The sequence below is a fragment of the Hylaeus anthracinus genome, unplaced genomic scaffold, assembly GCF_026225885.1.
Source record: "Hylaeus anthracinus isolate JK02 unplaced genomic scaffold, UHH_iyHylAnth1.0_haploid 11989, whole genome shotgun sequence".
Lineage (NCBI taxonomy): Eukaryota > Metazoa > Arthropoda > Insecta > Hymenoptera > Colletidae > Hylaeus > Hylaeus anthracinus.
In genome coordinates this window covers 10562309-10581556 of record NW_026534337.1, presented here as the reverse complement: position 1 = coordinate 10581556, position 19248 = coordinate 10562309, and the positions used below count along the sequence as shown (strand labels likewise).

Genomic DNA, 19248 nt, shown 5'->3' with positions numbered 1-19248 from the left:
GCAACATTTAATGTAATAGCAATAGATATGAGGACGAAAAAAAAAAAAGTAAATGTCGAATTGAGTAACTTCCTCCTTTACGAAGTCTGTTAAAAAGGAGATTTTAATTGCTATTGAATGTAGCTACGAAAGAGAGTAATTTCTCTTTTGGTATTCCACTGAAGATAGCTGAGAATGTTAGGTCCAAATTAATGTATATAGTTTGCTGTGTATTAAATACTAAATATTAACAACTATAGCTTCTTGGCCCTCCTCAACAATACAAACTAATTCTATAAATGATTAATAATGCTACCGAGGTGCCTAGCTCGGGGACGCTGAGCTTTCGTCATCGTTTCGAAGAACATAACCCGATATTAATAAATTCACAAAATGCTACTTGTTTGCACCTCATGGGCTGCAGTTGCACGGGTTTCGCGAACCCGAGGTACCCGAGCTCCTTTTGGATCCCATTGATCCTTACAGGGTTAAGAAAAAATAAAACGACCAGAGAAAATAGAGCGATATAGCGTATAAAAATAAATGTCGGTATGACATTAAACCCTTCGATCCTAGTAGGACATGTACATACAGTCGGTCCCATAAATATTTGTACCATTTGTGTTCCAAATAAATTTTTCATTATATATATACAAGCGTAAAGTTTATTCATGTATATATTTATAATGAAACATTTCTTCGAAAACATCGAACCTATTTAATTTAGACAAACTTCTTTAATAGACGTAGATGGTACGAATATTTATGAGACAGATTGTATATCACGGTGAACATATCTGGTTGCCATCGGCCAAATTAAAATTGAGACTAGGACAAATTGTCCCTTCTCATCCGACTAGCCAGCTCTACTCTGGTACAATTCATTTTTAAAAGAGAAAGAAATAGATAGCTGGATCAAAAGTGTTAAAAGAGAAAGAGACCTACGGTGGCCTGAACGCTATTAAAAAATGAACCAAGCAACCAAGTGTGTTCTAAATTCTTAATATTATTCGATTTCGTATATCATTCAATGCGTTTCGAGCTTCCATTTCCATCCACAAGTATTTCATCGGTTACATAGTCGTTAGAATTGTCGATTCTCGTAACTTTTGCCTGGGTTGTTTTAAGTTTCGCAGAATACTCGACGAACTTTCACGTTTTACTGATAAATCATCCCCGGTCCAAACGAGGACCGGTAACAAGAGTTCAGAAGGACACCTTAAGTTTCTCGGTACTACTCCGAAAGCCTATTTAAGTTAACGATCCTCCGTAAACAAGTGCTCAGTAATATAACAACCGCAATGGTTCTCAGCGAAAGCGCGTTTCTTCTTGGCAGAACGTCGGTTGTAGGTATCAACGATGGTATCAAGTTAAGTCCCCTCCTGCGGGCTGAGTGGTAAAATCCTCGGAAAACATTCTAATTGCTAGCGAAGTATCATCGTGGAGCAGAGTTTACGGACGACCGCTGCCGTTAACGTTTAAGTTGACGGGACCGTACCAACCTGGCTCCTCATGGGTTCCGTATTAACTTGACACATGTACGTGCCCGAGTCGTTCGGTTGAACGTTGGTCACGTGCAGTTTCCACGTGTTATGTCCGTTGTGAGTGACAGACAGCCGTGGGTTGTGCGCGACCATGTGCGTATGAATGGCCAGGATAGCTTTGGAGTCCGACTTTAACCAGGCGACCTGCATAATACAATCAGGAACATGGACGTTTCGCCGTTTCAGCAGCTGATTACGAACCGCGGACCCGCGCCCGCATTACTTACTACGCCCGGGGCCGATAATCACGGTTTTAGAATTCGGATTTTGCCGGTTTAGTTTCGTTACGGGCCATCCCCGTCTGTCCAGAACACGCCTCGCCCGTAACAATGGAGGACTTTGGTCAGAGATAGCGTCATCTCCACCCTTCACCAAGAAATCCTTTCAGGGATATTTTTATCGAAAGGTTGCGGAGATCCAGCGACGAGAAACGTTGGCGTTACAAAATCAAAATAAATAAGTATAACTAAATCTTCGAAATTCTATTCGAGGAAATGTATTTCTCGTTAAATTAATTTATCGACGTCACCTTCGTAAATAGATCGGGTAGATTAATATCGTATCAGTGAGTAAATTATGCGCTTCGATTCGACTATGCAGTCGAGGTCATGTATAAAATTCACGCTTTCCTTGACAAGTAATTTTAACGATTAAAAAATGCATTCTTCGCTTTGCCATCAAGTAAAAAGAAAATTCAGCAAAAAATTGTCAAAGGTTTCATTTACCTTTTCACCTTTGCCTGATATTCCAGTGCCGATATTAATTATCCGAAACTAATAATGAAAACGATACCATGGCCACGAAGGCTGTTTCGGCGAATTAAATACTCGCTTTCTCGATATCTCAGGTTTGTCGGTAAAGACTCATTGAAAGAAACGTTCCGTCGATATCTGTTCCACATACTTTGCTTGTAACGATCACGATGGCTGCCTCGGCCAACAGGGTGCAATAAGAAGGGCATTTTAAGCGAAGGATTTTCTAACGGGGAAGGTTTAACAGCTAATCAGGAAAGTAACCAAGGAACTGCCAGCGCTCGGTAAACACTAAAAACATCTGCGGTAGGGGCGATCGTAACACAATCACGAGACTTTAACACGTTCAGGTGGGGAAAGACATTCTGGTTCCACCCTCCAACTCGATTCCACGCTCTATTAGAGTGTCTCTGAATTTGAAGCTGGAACCTTATAAATCTACCTCAGATTCAAAGTACTTTCTACTGCGTTTTAGGTAAATTTAAAACGATAACAACGAAGAATTACGAGGCCACGAAGTCGATGCAAAAATTATTTTGCAGTCTTAGAATGGAATTCTCACATTTTTGGTGCTTGCAAGAAACCTTCTTTATTTGATCAAAACAAATATTCTTTGTTTTATCTCAGATTAATTCGTACCACTTGTTTCATACATGTTACATATTCAATTCCGTTCCTGTTTGGCTTTCGAAGACCTCGTGCAATTTATACGAAATTCCGCTGTTCTTTATTCGACACGTTTTATGGACATTTGTCGAGAAGTATGAATTTAAAACACGCCCGTATTGTTCTGCCGGAGTATATCCCATTTGTGCATTAAAGAAGGCTTTACTTTTCTCACGTTGGATGTACGTACCAGATGAACCTAAATTATCCACGTACACATGTGCCTATCGTACATTCCACTGACGTACGAGTGCAACTTGTTCCCTTCCCACGTGAACATAAAATCCTCTCCGTGACTTTCCTTTATCCCTGCGTACACATGAATTCTAACGTAAGCATCCCCGTTAAGGCGTGTAACGTAAACATTAAACTATAATAAGAGAAAAACGAGATGTTCCCGTCGCGATTCTAATCCTTGTTTGCCAGCGTTCGGGAACGAGAAACGTTATAACGAAAATAAAAACGGAAACGGTATCGTCAGTCAAAAAAGATTGACTACTCGATATAATGCTAATTCTTTCTTTTTTTTTTTTTTTTTTTTAAATGCACATCACAGATCCCAAGTTTACACATTTTCTCGCAAAATAAATGCATTCTTGAAACAAGATTTGAAAACGCTATGATTAGACCGAGGACATTTATGCAAATTCATATTTTCAGAATGAAAAGAATATACGATATTAAAGAGAAACAGCTTATTTGTACGTCAAAAGTGATTTATAAATGAAGATTGCTTCAACTTGTGCGCATTCGATTAGATGGAAAAAAAAAGAAGGGTTGAAAATTTATTCCTCACTTGAGAGGAATTTTTATCTTCTAATATTTCCATTTGTCATAAATGGATAAACATTCCCAGTCTATGAACAATGATCGAGAAACAAATCTAAAAATTGTTTCTGTGTAATGCTCCGAATTAGAAGTGCGCGAAGGATGATCCATATAAAGGGAAACACACAGTTGATATCGCAACAACCGCGTACACTCTCTGAGATTGGCATGTATTGAAAACGATACGACGCGCGCGAGTTTGTTATTTAAACAAAAAGTTGGATGGGAAGCAACCGACGTGCGCGCATTGCTTTCTCCCGAAATGATTGATCGACAAAGGGTATTTACTCTAAAGGGGATAACCAGGCGCGTTGGCCGGTCGAAAAATACGATTTCGACGGTTTCGGCCATAAACGTGGGGGCTGCGCATCGATCGTAATCCACGGATCGTTGGTTCCTCATTACCGCAAATCTGAGAATTCATTTGCAATCACCCCGAACGGCCGAAATGTAATTATTTACTTGAGGTTCGCGGCACAAGTCACTGAACACTGTTATTGGATTCCAGGATTCAAATTCCGATCGGGTTCGTAGCTCCGATTGGGTCTCGTTTGCGCGAACATACTTCCTGCGTGCTCGATCTGTCGTATTTCAAACGATGGTCCCTATTGAACGGCTGAAAGGGCTTTTAAATCGCGAACAAAAGGCCGGGAATTTTGATCCACCGGCAATAGAATTTAAGGTGTGCATAAATAACGGCTGATGGACCGCTCGCCGTTCCAGTCGCTTCGGGAATAATTCTACCTGTTGGCGGGTGAAAAAATTTTTATGCAAACAATCAGCATTGAATCCTCGTTCCCGGGCGCCTGTTATATCTCTCACGTTAGATGACATTGAATCGACGCTGTCGCTCTTCCTGGTCTAAATCAGCGTTTCTCAAACTTCGTCTGCGACCCTTAAGGGATGAAATCACGTTGGAAGCCCAAGTATGTTTCTTTGGATATTTTTTTTTTTATAGAGAAGAATTCACGCGAAGCCTTTATATTTTCTTGGGAATATTTCAGCTATATTTTAAGGCACAGTAATTTTTTCAATTCATTTCACTCAGGCATCTTTGTGATTTATTACATAAATTCTTCTCTGTCAAAAAAATACCCCGTGAAATACTCAATACTTGAAATCTTATATTCCTTTTGCATCGAATGGTATTATTATATGTCTATCGACTTCCTTTCAGATAAAACTCGCAAACGAAAAATGCAATACTCGCTATCTTTTATCAAATGGAAAAAGATTCAGCTGTTGCAAACTTCCAAATAAATAAATCACGAGACCTCACGGTTGCTCATTTTTCTTTGTATTTTTGTTTTCAGTTTCTCCCTCCATATTTTTCACCGCAACAAACTTTTCAACGCGGCTTTTGAGACAAATAAAATGCTACGGCAGCAAAATACTAAATAGTAAAACAGTATTTTCTACCTCGCTCTGTATGTCCGCTTTTTTCGAAGCCCCTTGGGGGCCCGTGAAGCCCGGTTTGAGAAACGCTGTTCCAAAACGAATGGATCCGGTCGATGCCACCGACCGTTTAAAATAATTACTGTCGACGAATCGTCGTTCGAACGAATTTCGTGAAATTGTTACAACGCGTAAACGCTCGGCCAGGGAAAATGACGCGCGTGTAATGCGGTGTCTTGGCACCAGGATTCAGAAATATTGAAGTTCTCCGAGACCACCGGTATTCGAAACGAAATGTTTATCCTGCCGTGGTCTGAATAAACGTTTGCATAGTTCGACGTTACATTACAGCGCGGTACGAAAGGTTTTTTACGGTTATAAGAGCTGAATATGTAACGTTCAGGGGAAGGAGAAAATTAATACGAAGAGAAACTAACAGAGAAATTAATGTACAAGAGAATTAATTAATTAACAAGAGGATTGATTCGATTGTGCTACCTGTATAACGTTCAGAGAAAGAAGGAAACTAGTAGGAAAAGAAATTTAACAGAGAAATTAATGCCCAATGGACGATCGAATTTATTAATTGATTGGCTTGAGCTAAACATATAACTGAGTATATATAAGTATATATAAGTTTAGAAGAAAATTAGTAGAAAGGAAAACTAACAAAGTGATTAATATGCAATGTACAATTGAATCAATTAATCAACTGCTCGTCTTATGTTACATATACAACGTTCAGGAAAGGAAGAAAATTAATATAAAGAAAAATGAACAAATAGAATTGATACGTCTAAAAAAATTGGCGAATACTGAGGCAATTAGAAAATGTAGACAAACGCTCATTTGGCGAGGCAAATGATGTGCAAACTAATAGTTGTTCTAGATCTGCGCACATAATTACGGTTTGACGGTCTCGGTCCTGATGAGCAACTCAATCATAAGTTTCCATTTCACGAAGTGAACCGGATGTAACACGAGCGTAGGGAAATTCGTTCGAAATAAAACACGTGAGAAAAGAGGAAAATATTTTTGTTATAAACAACTGTAAAGCGCTGGAACTTTATGTACCTTTCGGAACACACTTTTATCGGTACACACAGCTGCTACGAGATGAAATATGGTGGCATGTAAGGGTGCTTATGTGTCCCACGTATTGGGTGTAATATGGGCAGCTTGGTGGGGAATATGGTCGGTGTGGACTAAATTGTATTTCATTGGGAATTTATCGCGAAATAAATTTAACTGGCATTTAACATTCGATAAAAAAAAAGGAAAAATGATTACAGAGTCCAAATCCAATTTAAAGAATGGTGGAATTCAAAGTGGCATAGGTTTACATATGCTAGTGGTCTAAACGTTTCAATAAACGAAAAATATAAGATTATTTTATGCGAATAAGAAGGCAAGAAATAGAAACTTGTTCGTCGAGGTGCATTCACATTTTACTGCCCCCAAAAAACAGTCGGATTGATTCGGTAGAACCCTTAGCTCGGTTACTCGTTGCTTTGCAATCCTCGCGATCGCTGAACCTGGTGCAGGAATTGTCGGACGCTTCGAGGAGGAAATACGGCGAAAATTAGAGGAGAATCGAGGGAAAAGAAAGGAGGGCTCTCTTGAACCGTCGAAAATCAGGCCCATTCATGTTTGTAGCCTATATTAGCGGCTCCGATTCGCGCCCCTTCTTTCGAGCTTCCTTTCTTTTCCCCGGATACTCCCTCTCCTCGAAGTAACATTCGGTTCTCTACGCTTGCCACTTTTTCCACTTCTTATTCTTCTTCTTCCTCGTCTACTTCTATGCTACTCTTTCTCGTCCCTTCCCATTCTTCGAATCCAGGAGGACGAAATCCTCTGAACACGCGCCAAGAACGTTTCATCTCGCGATAGAACCGATTGTCGATTCGAGCGCGCAATCAAACTTGGACTTCTTCTCGAAAGTGAATTACTCTGGCGGGTCTGTCCCACAAGGGCTTCTGGACAGAACTGGGTGCGGACCGATGGAAGTAAGGCACACACGTACACCGCTTTATCATTATCGGGCACACAGCCGCGCGAAACCTCTGTACGTGTTTCGCGTGTTTGCTTGGCGGTGTTTGGCCCGATGATTCCACTTGGCATTGTTTTAAGCTGATATCTGCGTTACGTTTCGGAACGGCACCACCGAATATAGAACGAATGCGACTTACATTGACCCCGTATGCTGGGTGTTTCCGACACAGGTGGCCGAACTTTAGGAACGTACTCTATTTATCGTAAGGGTGGAAACGTGTCACGTGTACATGACTCCGCAAACGTCGCCTCTGCGAGTTGTAACTAATTTTCGTTTTGGAAGGGCTTCTGTGGGGACACTCCGTTAATCACTTCGGCGGTAAATTATTTTTACTCGAGGAATTCAAACCGATCAGTAAATTCTAAACTTACGATTTTAATGGATACCTGGCATATGTAAAATATAAATTCGTAGGAATGCGATGATTTAGCTGTTCGATTAGAATAAATTCGATGCAACTACGGGTCACTTTTTTCTAATCGAGTTCTGAGTCGCCTACGAGAAAGAAAAATGTTTATAAACCTACTGCGATCGTCGAAATTAAAATAACCTTAGAAGCAAACGTGCAAATTCGAATAACTCTGGAGAGCTAACGAAAATTATTTAACCCGATGCCTTTTTCTTGATTATACAGTGACTTTTATTCTAATCGAGTTCTAATTGACCTACGAGAAAGCTTGAAATTTAAAAATATTTATGAACCTACTGCGATCGTCGAGATTAAAATAACCTTAGAAGCAAACATGCAAATTCGAATAACTCTGGAGAGCTAACGAAAATTATTTAACCCGATGCCTTTTTCTTGATTATACAGTGACTTTTATTCTAATTGAGTTCCGATTGACCAACCAGAAAGCTCGAAATTTAAAAATAATTATAAACGCACTACCTACTGTGACCCTGAAGAGTTGATAAAAATTATTTAACCTGACGTTACAGTATTCGTATTTCCGTGGCAGCAATACACGAGGGATTCGCGGCTGCTTCATAAATAAACATCTAATGAATTTCTATTGGCGAAGGTGCAAGCCACGTGATTGGTTCTTCTCTGTCAATTCAGCGTGCAATTGTTGCGTACTATGAAACTCTCGAGCGGCGCGATTAAAATATACTGGCAGCTTCGTCACGCGTGAACTATATTCGATTACGTATCTCCAGCGGAACGTGTGACGCATACTGATATCAATGTCAAGCTCACTCGTGCGATTATAAGCACTATTCTTGTTTACTTCTGACGGGGAGAAAATAATTTGTACATGTGAATTTCTCGATAGTATCAACGATAATAGCTACAGTCGACAATAAATTATTTCAATGATACTTTCGTAATTAATTGAATTTTTTAATTTTCTGGGAGAAATTAAGGTATTTTTCTGAAAAGTGCCCGGAAGAAAACTAAAGCCTTGAATATAAATAATTCATTCGAATAATTCATTTTCCTCTGCGTTTATTATTGCTCAAAATATTATTCAATTTATACGCAGTCAGTCTCGTCAATATTCGTACCTTTTACGTCTTTTGACAAATTTGTCTAAATGAAACTACAGGTTTGATGTTTCCATAGAAATGTTTCGTTGAAAATATGTACATAGACTACCCACGTTTCTATACTCATCGATGAACAATTTTTTTGGAAACATTGAAGCTATCATTTAATTTAGACAAGTTTTTTCAATAAGCATAGAGAGTACGAATAATTACGGGACTAGCTGCGTGTGAATTATTCCTTTTGCTTTTCTATCTTGTACGTAGCTAAATAATAACAGTGCTCCTAAACTATGTGGATTTATTCAGATTTAATTAAACAGATTTCCTTTTTCGTTTTGGTACATCTAAATAATAACACAGTGCTCCTAAACGGTTATAACACGGAAATAAAGTGTTACCAGATCCTACATTCGCTCGACTCTTCATCCCGTGAGCTGAATATGTTCCCAAAGTTTGGTCACCCAGTTCGGGAACAGTCTGTACAGGATCCAAATATCATATCGGAGTTAGGTAATATCGTTTGTGACTTCTCGCGTTGAATATTAGGGTGTCCCAGAAAGTATCGCGTATTTTCTACTTCGCCTCCTGGGTTTTTTTTTTTTTTTAAACCGTCCATTGAATCGCTGTAAATTCACCAACGCGTTAAAAACCTTTCCTCTAAGCCGATTACGAAGATATATCATTTGTTTGCGTTCTCATTTTTCGAACGAATCGCGAACAACAACATCTCGTACTTTCACGCTGTTATTGGCGAACGTAAATACAATTTTATAATTAATGCATCGTCGTTTCCGTGCAACGGCGCCCCATTTGCTAATAACGGCACTTTGTTAGGTCAGTCTTTTCTTCTTTTAGGCTCCGCGAAACATCTTCCGATGTATCGTTTTATTTTTCCCTTCGAAATTGCTCTTTCGTTCCTATTTGTCGTTCACCGATTCGAGGCTCCGAAGTACTCGGTATATTCTGGGCCACCCTAACGATTCCTCAGCGTCGCGGAATCGGTGTGTCGGGTGCTTAAAGTTTGCCCTAACCGCAGACCGATCCGACGGGTTCGAGTCTAACGCTGACCGATCGCGGAAATGCGATTTCAGCGCGGTACTTACGATTTCGGATCATGCCCTTAATCGACTTACTAATTACACGGGCGCGTGGATGCAATTACCTTGTAAGTTTGAAGATGATTAACGACGCAGGTGAAGGAGACGTCACGACCTTGAATGACCGTGTGGTTCTCCAAGAGTGCTAGAAATTCTGGCTGGAGCTCGGACTTCGGCATCGTTTGACCTAGGTCGGAATAATTAACGATCGTGTAATTAACGAGCCGGCAACTTTACGTCTAATTAGCTTAGCTATACGCTGCCGGGGTTACAACGTTGCTACGTCTGACCAGGGTTAGAGGGATACCGGCCCTAAATCTGCGTTTTCAATCAGAGAAGAACGTTGCCGCGCTCGTCTCGTTCGACTATTGATTTCTCTTAATCTTTACATCTCTTTTACCGACTGGCTTAATCTAGTTCGTCATGCGTATCGCTTCTATATGAATTCATGGCAACTGTACGCGGGCAAAGTTATGGGGGCAATAATTCTTTTTCCGCGAAGGCTATTCGGGTTCGTTTTCTCTTCTTCGTTCGGCGTGCTTTTTGTCGCGCGGCACGTGGACGTCGGGTGGCGCAGACGAGAGGGAAAAAGTACAAGTGAAAGAAAGGGTCTCGCGTAACCTGGGGGTGTTTATTAACCATATCAGCGCGACTGCGAACTACGATTCCTTGTTCAATAATAACCGTGCGAGCCGACGCCGAGAAAGACGTACGGTTGCGACGGTGAATGAATTTACGCCGAGGATGCTTTATTCGTTGAAAATTGATGAAAGACGTCTGGTCAGATATTTATCACGAGGACAATTGGCGGTGGTTAACGTATTATTTGTTTCAGAAGAGGGATCGCATTATTTTCTTTTGAAGTAAAACTATTTCGAGTAAAGGATTTCTGGAGTCCCAAAGTAAATTAATAGGGAGCCTTTAAATTTAATAACACTAATTAAAGTGTCTGTATATAAATTGATGTGCTTGGGGGTACGCCAGTGCTACCAGATGGGTAATAGGCTCCGCGTGGTACGTAAGCTATAAACTGTAGATGCGCGAGAGCAATCGAGGGCAATCAGTTCATACTTTTAATAGAAAAGAGCGGTATTATTAATTTTCGTTTGCAATTTACTAATTGAATTACTCATCCATTAGATGAGTATTCTTATTAAATGACGAGGGTTGTTATAGCGAGCTCTGCTTTATAATGCCAATTTTCAATTGCGATCACTGAATTCATTCTCCAATTTATTTTCAACTAACTGAAAGTTACATATTCCTCTCGCACCAAAGCAGAACGAATTCTCTAGCGAATAGTATTACTCGCCGGTCGCGATGTAAAAGTAGAGAATATCGCGGACATTCTTTGTCCTCGTTTCCAGCGCATTCTAATTAGCCTAAAGTCTGAAAAAATTATGTGATCGGATTGAAGAGTGGACACACAGAGATAGAATTACGTTTGCCGGTTAAAATAGAATCCTCAACGTAATGGCTGGGAAAACGGAAGAGAGCCTCGAATTGCCTACGCCACTCTCGTGCGTGTTCGACGATAGTAGCTGGTTTTAGTATGAATCGATTCAAAAGGCGAAAGTCATATCGACGCTAGTATTTATAATCTCGAACGTTATTCGAAGGCTGCCTTTTACTTGACGGACAAACAAGTTGAGGCGTGTACTTCCGTTTTCTTCTAGTTCGTAATTCTGTATGTGCGTGTTTTATCTCATCGATCTGGTCACATATTTCGCTGGAAAGTTCACTTTGGAAAAATTATACCGCTCTGAAATTGAGTATAAAGAATATCCCTGTTTTCTCATGTTTCTTTTAATGATTGCTCCTCCTTTCTCGGTACTTTATTACCGTACTAATTAAAATAACTAATATAATATTCGGTTGGTTCGTAAGTAACCTTCGCTGCAGTGGCTTAATAGAATCATTTATAACTTTAGTTTGGGTAGATATACTTACTCGTTGTTTTAGTGTTTCTTTTTGGAATTAAAACATATATACAATATTAAAGTGAGGCTGCATATTTGTATGTCAAAGGTGTCTAAAGACAAACATCGCTTTGGTTTGTGTATATTCAATTAAAGTAACATAAATTTTATTTAAAATTCGTCCCCTAAGAGGTCATATATTAAAATGACGAGTAAGTATATCTGCTTAAATTGGAGTCGTAAATGATTGAATACGAAGCCATATAATTAATTTCTATCCCCAATAATAACATATTTAAAAATAAATTGTAAGTTAAAAGACGGGAGTTAGAATATTTATGAATCGATCCAATATTTCATTTTGCATGAGACTATATATGCGTTAAATTGCCACCCCCAATAATCATATTATTTGGAAATGAATTGTAACGTAAGAAACACAAGTCACGATATTTATGAATCGATCCAATATTTCATTCTGCACGAGAGCATTCGTCCTGAACAGATTTACCCCAACTATTTCATGTTTATATACACCATAAATGCGTGAAATTCGCAGCATAGCGATTACAATGCCCCATCGTTAGATGTGCCCGATCAATTTTCAACGAGCAAAGTATTTGTTCCGCGCCGTGGCGATCGGTGTTGCTGTAAATTCGATAGATCCGCGCGAAGGAGGAACAACGTAACCAGAAATTGAGTGTTGAATTTTGCTACGGTTCTTTTTTTCTTTTTCTTTTTCCTTTTTTTTTTTTCGTTTAGCTCCCAGGTGAGAACAGTTGTAACATTTAGCCGCGCAGTTTTGTAATTTCTACCTCGGCTTCTCCACGGGAATGCTTTTACGGGAAGCCCGAGACTCCCGATAGTGCTTTTAGAGGCATTTTATTTGATTCTTACCGAAAAGTGGAGCAAAGAAACGCAGCGGGGAGAAAAAGCACGGCACGATGCTATTACCGATACAACGGTGAGATTCGTTCGCATCATTTTGTAGGGATTAAAAACTTGTAACTTTTGCTTCGTATTCCGGCCAATTCAAACTTGTTTCCACTCTTCTCTGATCCTCTTTCTCTCGCCCCGCCCGCTGGCGGATTGGGTGAAGAGTACTTGCGCTACCGGGAGGAAATATCATTTGAATCTTACCGAAACTTGAGTAGAGGTGCGCGGCGAGGAAGAAGCAAAGAACAATGTCCCGCGATGCCATACCATTGAGTGGGCCATACGCCATACGTACTGCAACAGAAATAACACGTTGCTATTTACGTCGATGCGTTATCAACGATTCTTCGATGGATTAACTTTTAGGTGTCTTAGATTTCTTATGATAATACGTTGGGGAGAATTTCGATATCGAGGATCGATATCAATGTTGCAAATCCATTTGGGACCTTCTTCTGTTTATTAGATGTAGAAATTAATTCTGTGCCTTTCGAGAGCAAACCTGCCATTCATTTAGATAGAAAAACTATGCAACTTTCGATCTCCTTTCGGTTAAACATCCTACAAAAGATACGCACATGGTTATAAAAAGCAAATCTCGAAATAATTTGTATGTTTCATCATCGTGAAACACATGGGGTTGATGTCTGTTTAAGCTGGAGTTATAAGTAATTAAATGTGAAAGCAGAGAATTCATTTCTACACCTAACAAGTACACTCCTCTCGTCTTAGAAGAAAAACAATAAACAACATTTGTAGATTACTCAATATCAAATACAGGATGTCGAAAAAATGTTGGAGTTCCTTGAAAGGGGTGGTCCGGAGGGTGATTGGAAACAACATTTTCCATAGGGAAGGAAAACCCTCCGAACCAACCCTTTCAAGGAACTCCAACATTTTTGGGACACTCTGTATACATATAAATTGTAATGCTATAAATGAGTAAATATTTGTACTTATACTACAGTTATAAACAGTTGAATGAAAAGGCACAGAATTGATTCCTTAATATAACATTTGAATGGCAAACATATCATTGAAACTCTGATGTAGAGTCAAGAACAGATTAGAAAATTAATAAACTTATCGATCCTTCAGCTTTGTTTCCAACTCCATACGTCACCTCCAACGATTTATTATACAGAGCCGTTTCATTGTTAATTTTAAATATTCTGAAAACATTTCGCTCCGTTCACGTCTCACATATTTTCAAAGATATTAAACTTAGGAGTTTCTAAATATATGTCGCCTGTATGTGACCACGCCTCTAAGAACATAAGGGAAAATTTGACAAGTTGGACAGCATGATCTATCGTGCAGAGGTGTGATGGATGTCTACCCGAAATGTCCAGCGCACGTACATCCAATGAAATTGGAAATCCGATTTTTTCGTAAGCGAAATCCGCTGCAGAAAAATTTCAACTTATTTGACGACACCCCTGTGTAATCAATTTCTGACCATCCCCTAAAAAACAAGGTAGATGGTAGATGGATCAAATAGTATTTAATACATTTCCTACGTACTGTTCAACGAGAATGCTCCTTCTCGATTGCAGTAGTGGGTTCTCTGTATAATCGATATCTGACCACTTCCTGTTTGCCCAAAACGGGGGTAGACGCGACTCGGGGCACGGGTCAGGGCACGAGCTGCCTTTTTCGGTTTTAACGTGGGCTTGATGGGCAATATTCTTTTTGCTGAAGTTCGTGAGTAGTATTTTGTAACGTATGTTATTTAGGGAAGTAGGAGGGTAAAGGAAATGGAATAGTTAGGGCAGAAATAAGGGTGGAAAGGTTTGGAAACCTTCTCTCGGTAGAACGTTTCTCGATTCGGAGTAATAGTACACACCTTCCTTAAGTCTATTTAATGACGCTGTCTATTTAATTTTGTGGTGTGTTTAACAGGTCGATTGGCAAGTCGAATTTAGTAGTCTGACTCCTTAAAATTCAGCTTTGTTTTGAGAAACGACTCGCGTTATCCAAAATTAATATAAAAATACTGAATCTAACGATTTATCACAATAGTACACATTTTCCCTCGATAGATTTAGATGTACGAGAAATATAAATTTATTTCGTTTTTCGTTGTTGCTGTGTCAAAACTGATTTCTGTTATTTAGATAATCACAAATTGCATTGCATACCATGGATGCCAGCTCTGATCGCAATAAAACTCTGCTATTTGAAAAATCTTCGATTCAAGTGTGAAAGAACTTGGGACACCCATAACGTTTTACATTTATAATAACTTTCCTGAATGATGAAGGTTAATATCTTTAAACGACAAAATTTTGTAGGCCATTGTATAATAAATTATTTATTTGAAAATAATATCGAATAATAAATGATTTATTTCAGACGTTATTTCATCGCATTTACCAACATTTTGTTTCACGGAGTTAATCGATTTGTGCAATGAACGGGTTCAAATGAGCTACATAAGAAACCCTGGGTAAGACCACCAGTGATTATCCCAAACAGAGTTGGATCTTCAACAAGGAACAGCTCCCTTTTCAATTACCCCAATACTTCTAGTCGCAACGTATCGATTCCTGACTTTTTGTCTCATCCACCGAAATTAACCACGTCTACCATCCAGATTCCCCCAGCCCTGAAATCATTTTCCCCTATTCAGATTGTATCACGAGTTACCCGTACACCCCGCGCGATCAATTTCTGACCTCTCCTTGTCTCCACTGGCGATGGATGGCGACGAGGGTGTCGGTAGGCGCGCGGAAAAACGTCGGGCACGTCTAGATGGGTAATCGCGAGGGGAAAAAGCCCGAAGTCGAGGATTTCGCGACGGTCGTCTACGGGCGCCCTCGTAGAAGGGGTCAACCTGAATCGCGTGAATATTAACTCGACAGTTGGTCGCCACATAAACGCCAACCGTTGATATATCCCATCCTCACCCTCCCGTAGCCAGCACCGCAATAATACTCGAATAGTGGGTGCCTCCTCTCCTGCCTCTGCTCTTCCCTGTTCAACTACCGCCCTCCGACGTATGTACCATCCTCGATGGCGTTTTCCCCACTACCGGGGCCACGCGATACGCACACTCGCGATTCGCGCGACACACGTGCACGCCGAGGCAACGTTTGCACGTACAAGGCCGGTTTCAAATGAAAATTTTGCCCCCGCCCCGACGTCTGGCCCTTTATGACTTCAACCTCCGCCGCGTTCTCTTTGCATTGCCGAAAATTGCACCGCGAGCTGACGTATTTAACTTAAATAACCCCTGACCGACGCAGGGCGCGGAAAGCCGCGCGAGAAACGCGCGCTTCCACTCCGTGCTCGTAACCGAGTAACGTTGGGACTTTCATTCGCGTTTAGGGAAGGTGGAATCGGGTAAGCATTGACCAGTCAGGAGGTTTAGATCGGGCAATTCGCAACGAGAGTTGTAAGGTGAAATATTTCTTGAGGATGGACTGCATGTGTTTATGGATTTATGGCGGATGGAAGTGGAGGAAGTTACGGCGCTTGGCAGTGTCTTTAACGCGTTGATCGGCACGTCGCCCATATATGGGTGACGATGCTTTTCACTGAAAAGCTACGAATATTAATTCTGAATGTTAAGTGTCACAGAAAATGAATTTAAATGAAATACTTGAACTTTGATGAAGTTACAAAACTAAATACCACAATAAATGTTTTATTACGCAGTTTCCAATAGTCTGTAAACAAAGCTTAATCAGAGTAGAAATTTTTAAGAGTATTAGTCTGGCAGCGAACGTGTTAATTGGGGTGAACGTTTCCTGGAACGATGTTCCCGGTAATAGATTTGGTTACAGGAGCGTACGCTTTTTTAATATTTGGATTTTTTTTTAATTTTAGAATGTTTGGTGATTTTACGTATTTACATGTACCCAATTAATTCATGTATCATCGCGTATGCCACTTTTGTATATAGTAACTATACTCATGTGTTCCTTGTGCTCGTGTAATATTAATCGAGTACAGAAGAATTATATCCATGATTTCATTATTTACGGAAAGTTGGAAATATTTCTCATACTGTCACGTTTTCGGAACGAGTCGGAAGAAATAGAACTTCTGTCTGGTGTCAGGGGGTTAAAAATAATTCATGTAGAATCAGTCTGGCCTGTAAGTAAATAAATGAATTCGATTGAGTATTGAGAGCAATCGATAATCTTTGCTACATTAACAATCGATCGACGTTTGGTGTCTCCATTTGTTGAGACTCTCTTCAGGTTTTACAGAACAAACTATTATCGTAGAAATTGAAACGAGATAGGAACGGAATAGAAAGAAAAAGGAAAGAAAGGAAGAAAATTGAATTACGTTGAAAAATTGCAAGGTTCCTGTATTAGGGCAATCGAGCATGCATCACTTCGCGTTTACCTGAGTCTGGTTATAGTCGTGTTTTTCCACTCGCTGTCAAACACCTCCTAACCACGTCGTGAAAAGACGCGACCAAAATTTTCAACCTAACGACCCTGAAATAGATATCCGATAGTTTGCTAAATAGTTTGCGTGTTACCGCAAGAATTCCATTAAACACTGGCAAATAGTACAGGAATATATTTGCCATTTTTGTCGGTGCAACTCGAACGTCGGCCAAGAGTCGAACAAAGTTGAGGAACGCTGGATTTCCCCACTTCCCATTTGATTGAATCTGAGTTTAGCAAGTTCCTCTGTCATAAAAAAAAGCTCGTAACCGTCGTCATATTAGAACGAGAGATGCAATTCGATTCTATACTTAGAGGTGGACCACGAATCACGGAATATTGAAATACATCGAATTAAATCATCGAAGGCGTCGATTCGTAAAAATTTCGAATGATGACATACGACTTGGACAGATTCTGTTAGGTAACGTAACGAAACAACGCAATAGTAATATTAATTCAAAGCAATTTAAAGATTCTATGCTTAGAAGTGGATCACGAATGTTGAAGTATATTGAATTAAATCATCGAAGGCATAATTGCGTAACAATTTTAATTAATAACACACGACTTAACAATATTCTGTTTGGTAGCAATAATTATATCAATTCGACGTAACACATGTACAAACACGTACATCTGCAACAGGATTTACACGGTACAATATTTAAATACGCATTGGATTATTAAGTCTGAAAAGTTGTTTTCAGGGTACGAGTATGCCCACGGAAGAGTGAATAAAGAAAAATATTTATATTAAAATATCCAACGCGTATACCAAATCACCTACATATACTGCGAATTAAAATTAAAAATAACATATCATTTTGTTAAAGAACTCTTAAACCCGTTTAACGTCATTAAATTCCAATGTTACGCGGAATCAGAATCGAAATTTTCGAAGCGTGCTATTAAAGAATTGAAATTGCCACTTTTACGATGGAAATGCAGAAAAGGTTTTCGATATCGATAACATTGATAATAAAAGTAAAATAAATGAAAATTGACAATAGAAGTAAAAAAAAAAAACAAACAAACAAACAGTCGAATATTCGCTGATCGAATCGAAACACATGACGAGGAATTGTTTGTTAACCGGTGCCGTTGATCATTTTCATTCTCAACGACATTGCCACTCATGCGCTCATTTTTCAACCACCCTCCCGTCCTTTTTTGCATAAATCCTTCGCCATCGATTGAAAGAAATAATGGGGAATGCGCTTGACGTTGCGTGCGTTACTCATATTTTTTCCCCATGTAAATATCATTTGAGACTTCCGAAAAAAAGTTATGTAGGCTGGCGATGCAATTTCGGAGAGATATGGGGGTAGGTGAATCATATTTCCTCAGACGAATTCCTCGAGTTCTGATGGTATGCGCGGCCATGGGACACGTATAGGGGTTGTCTTTTGTCTTGGAGAAAGAAGACTCTCCTGCTTCGTCATTCTGGAAGTTTTGGTTCCAGTGCTGATATTAATTGATCCAATTGTTGGATCACAAATGAGCACAAATGCAACAATATACAAAATATTAGTAATAACGTATATGTTACAGCATCTAGAAGATTAGATTAGATTTTATTTATACTTCTATCCTTATTTTGTATCGTGAAAATATGGAATTGCATAATAGGCTGTTACTAGTGACGATACAGTTCTAGTCCTTGCTTATGAAATGCTATAAATATTATGCTTATGCTATAAATTCCTATCGCTCATAAAAGTTGATATAGGTCTCCGTACTATTAACCCTTTGCGTCCCTATGTCGAGTGAGGCTCGACAAAAATGTACCGAAATCAGAAAATTTGCCCTGTGAAGGGTTAAAAAATAATTTTTCATATAATTCAGTATACCCAAATAAATATCTCGTAATACTGAGAACTCCCTTAGGTTATAGAAGCTGCCTTGGGTCTCCGTACCATTAAAAATCAATTATTCGTATAATCTAGCATACACTAACAAATAAGTATCACATAATGAACTCGGGATCTCCTTCCAGCCCAAGTTTCTCTCCTCTGACGTAAATCTAGTCACCGTCCCTTAATGTTACGATCCTCACTTCTCATTTCCCAGAGAACTTGGAATTTTTCTTTCAGACAGTTTCCTCGGTACCCATCTTTTTCAATTTGCACAGCTTTCCGCGATTTTTTTCCCCCCGGTGTACAATGGGAATACGACGTTGATC

General features: G+C 39.5%; 1 protein-coding gene across 1 annotated transcript in view; it reads right to left on the bottom strand.

Moving 5' to 3' along the window:
- The window catches only part of LOC128887884 (lachesin-like), a 66298-nt gene that overhangs the window by 9085 nt on the left and 37965 nt on the right, over positions 1–19248 (bottom strand). Inside the window, exons 2-4 of the mRNA XM_054144343.1 lie at positions 12862–12951; positions 9868–9989; positions 1482–1667 (exon numbers count right to left, since the gene is read on the bottom strand). Of these exons, the coding sequence (XP_054000318.1) occupies positions 1482–1667; positions 9868–9989; positions 12862–12946 (393 nt within the window). The 5' untranslated portion in view covers positions 12947–12951. The remainder of the gene's footprint in view (positions 1–1481; positions 1668–9867; positions 9990–12861; positions 12952–19248) is intronic.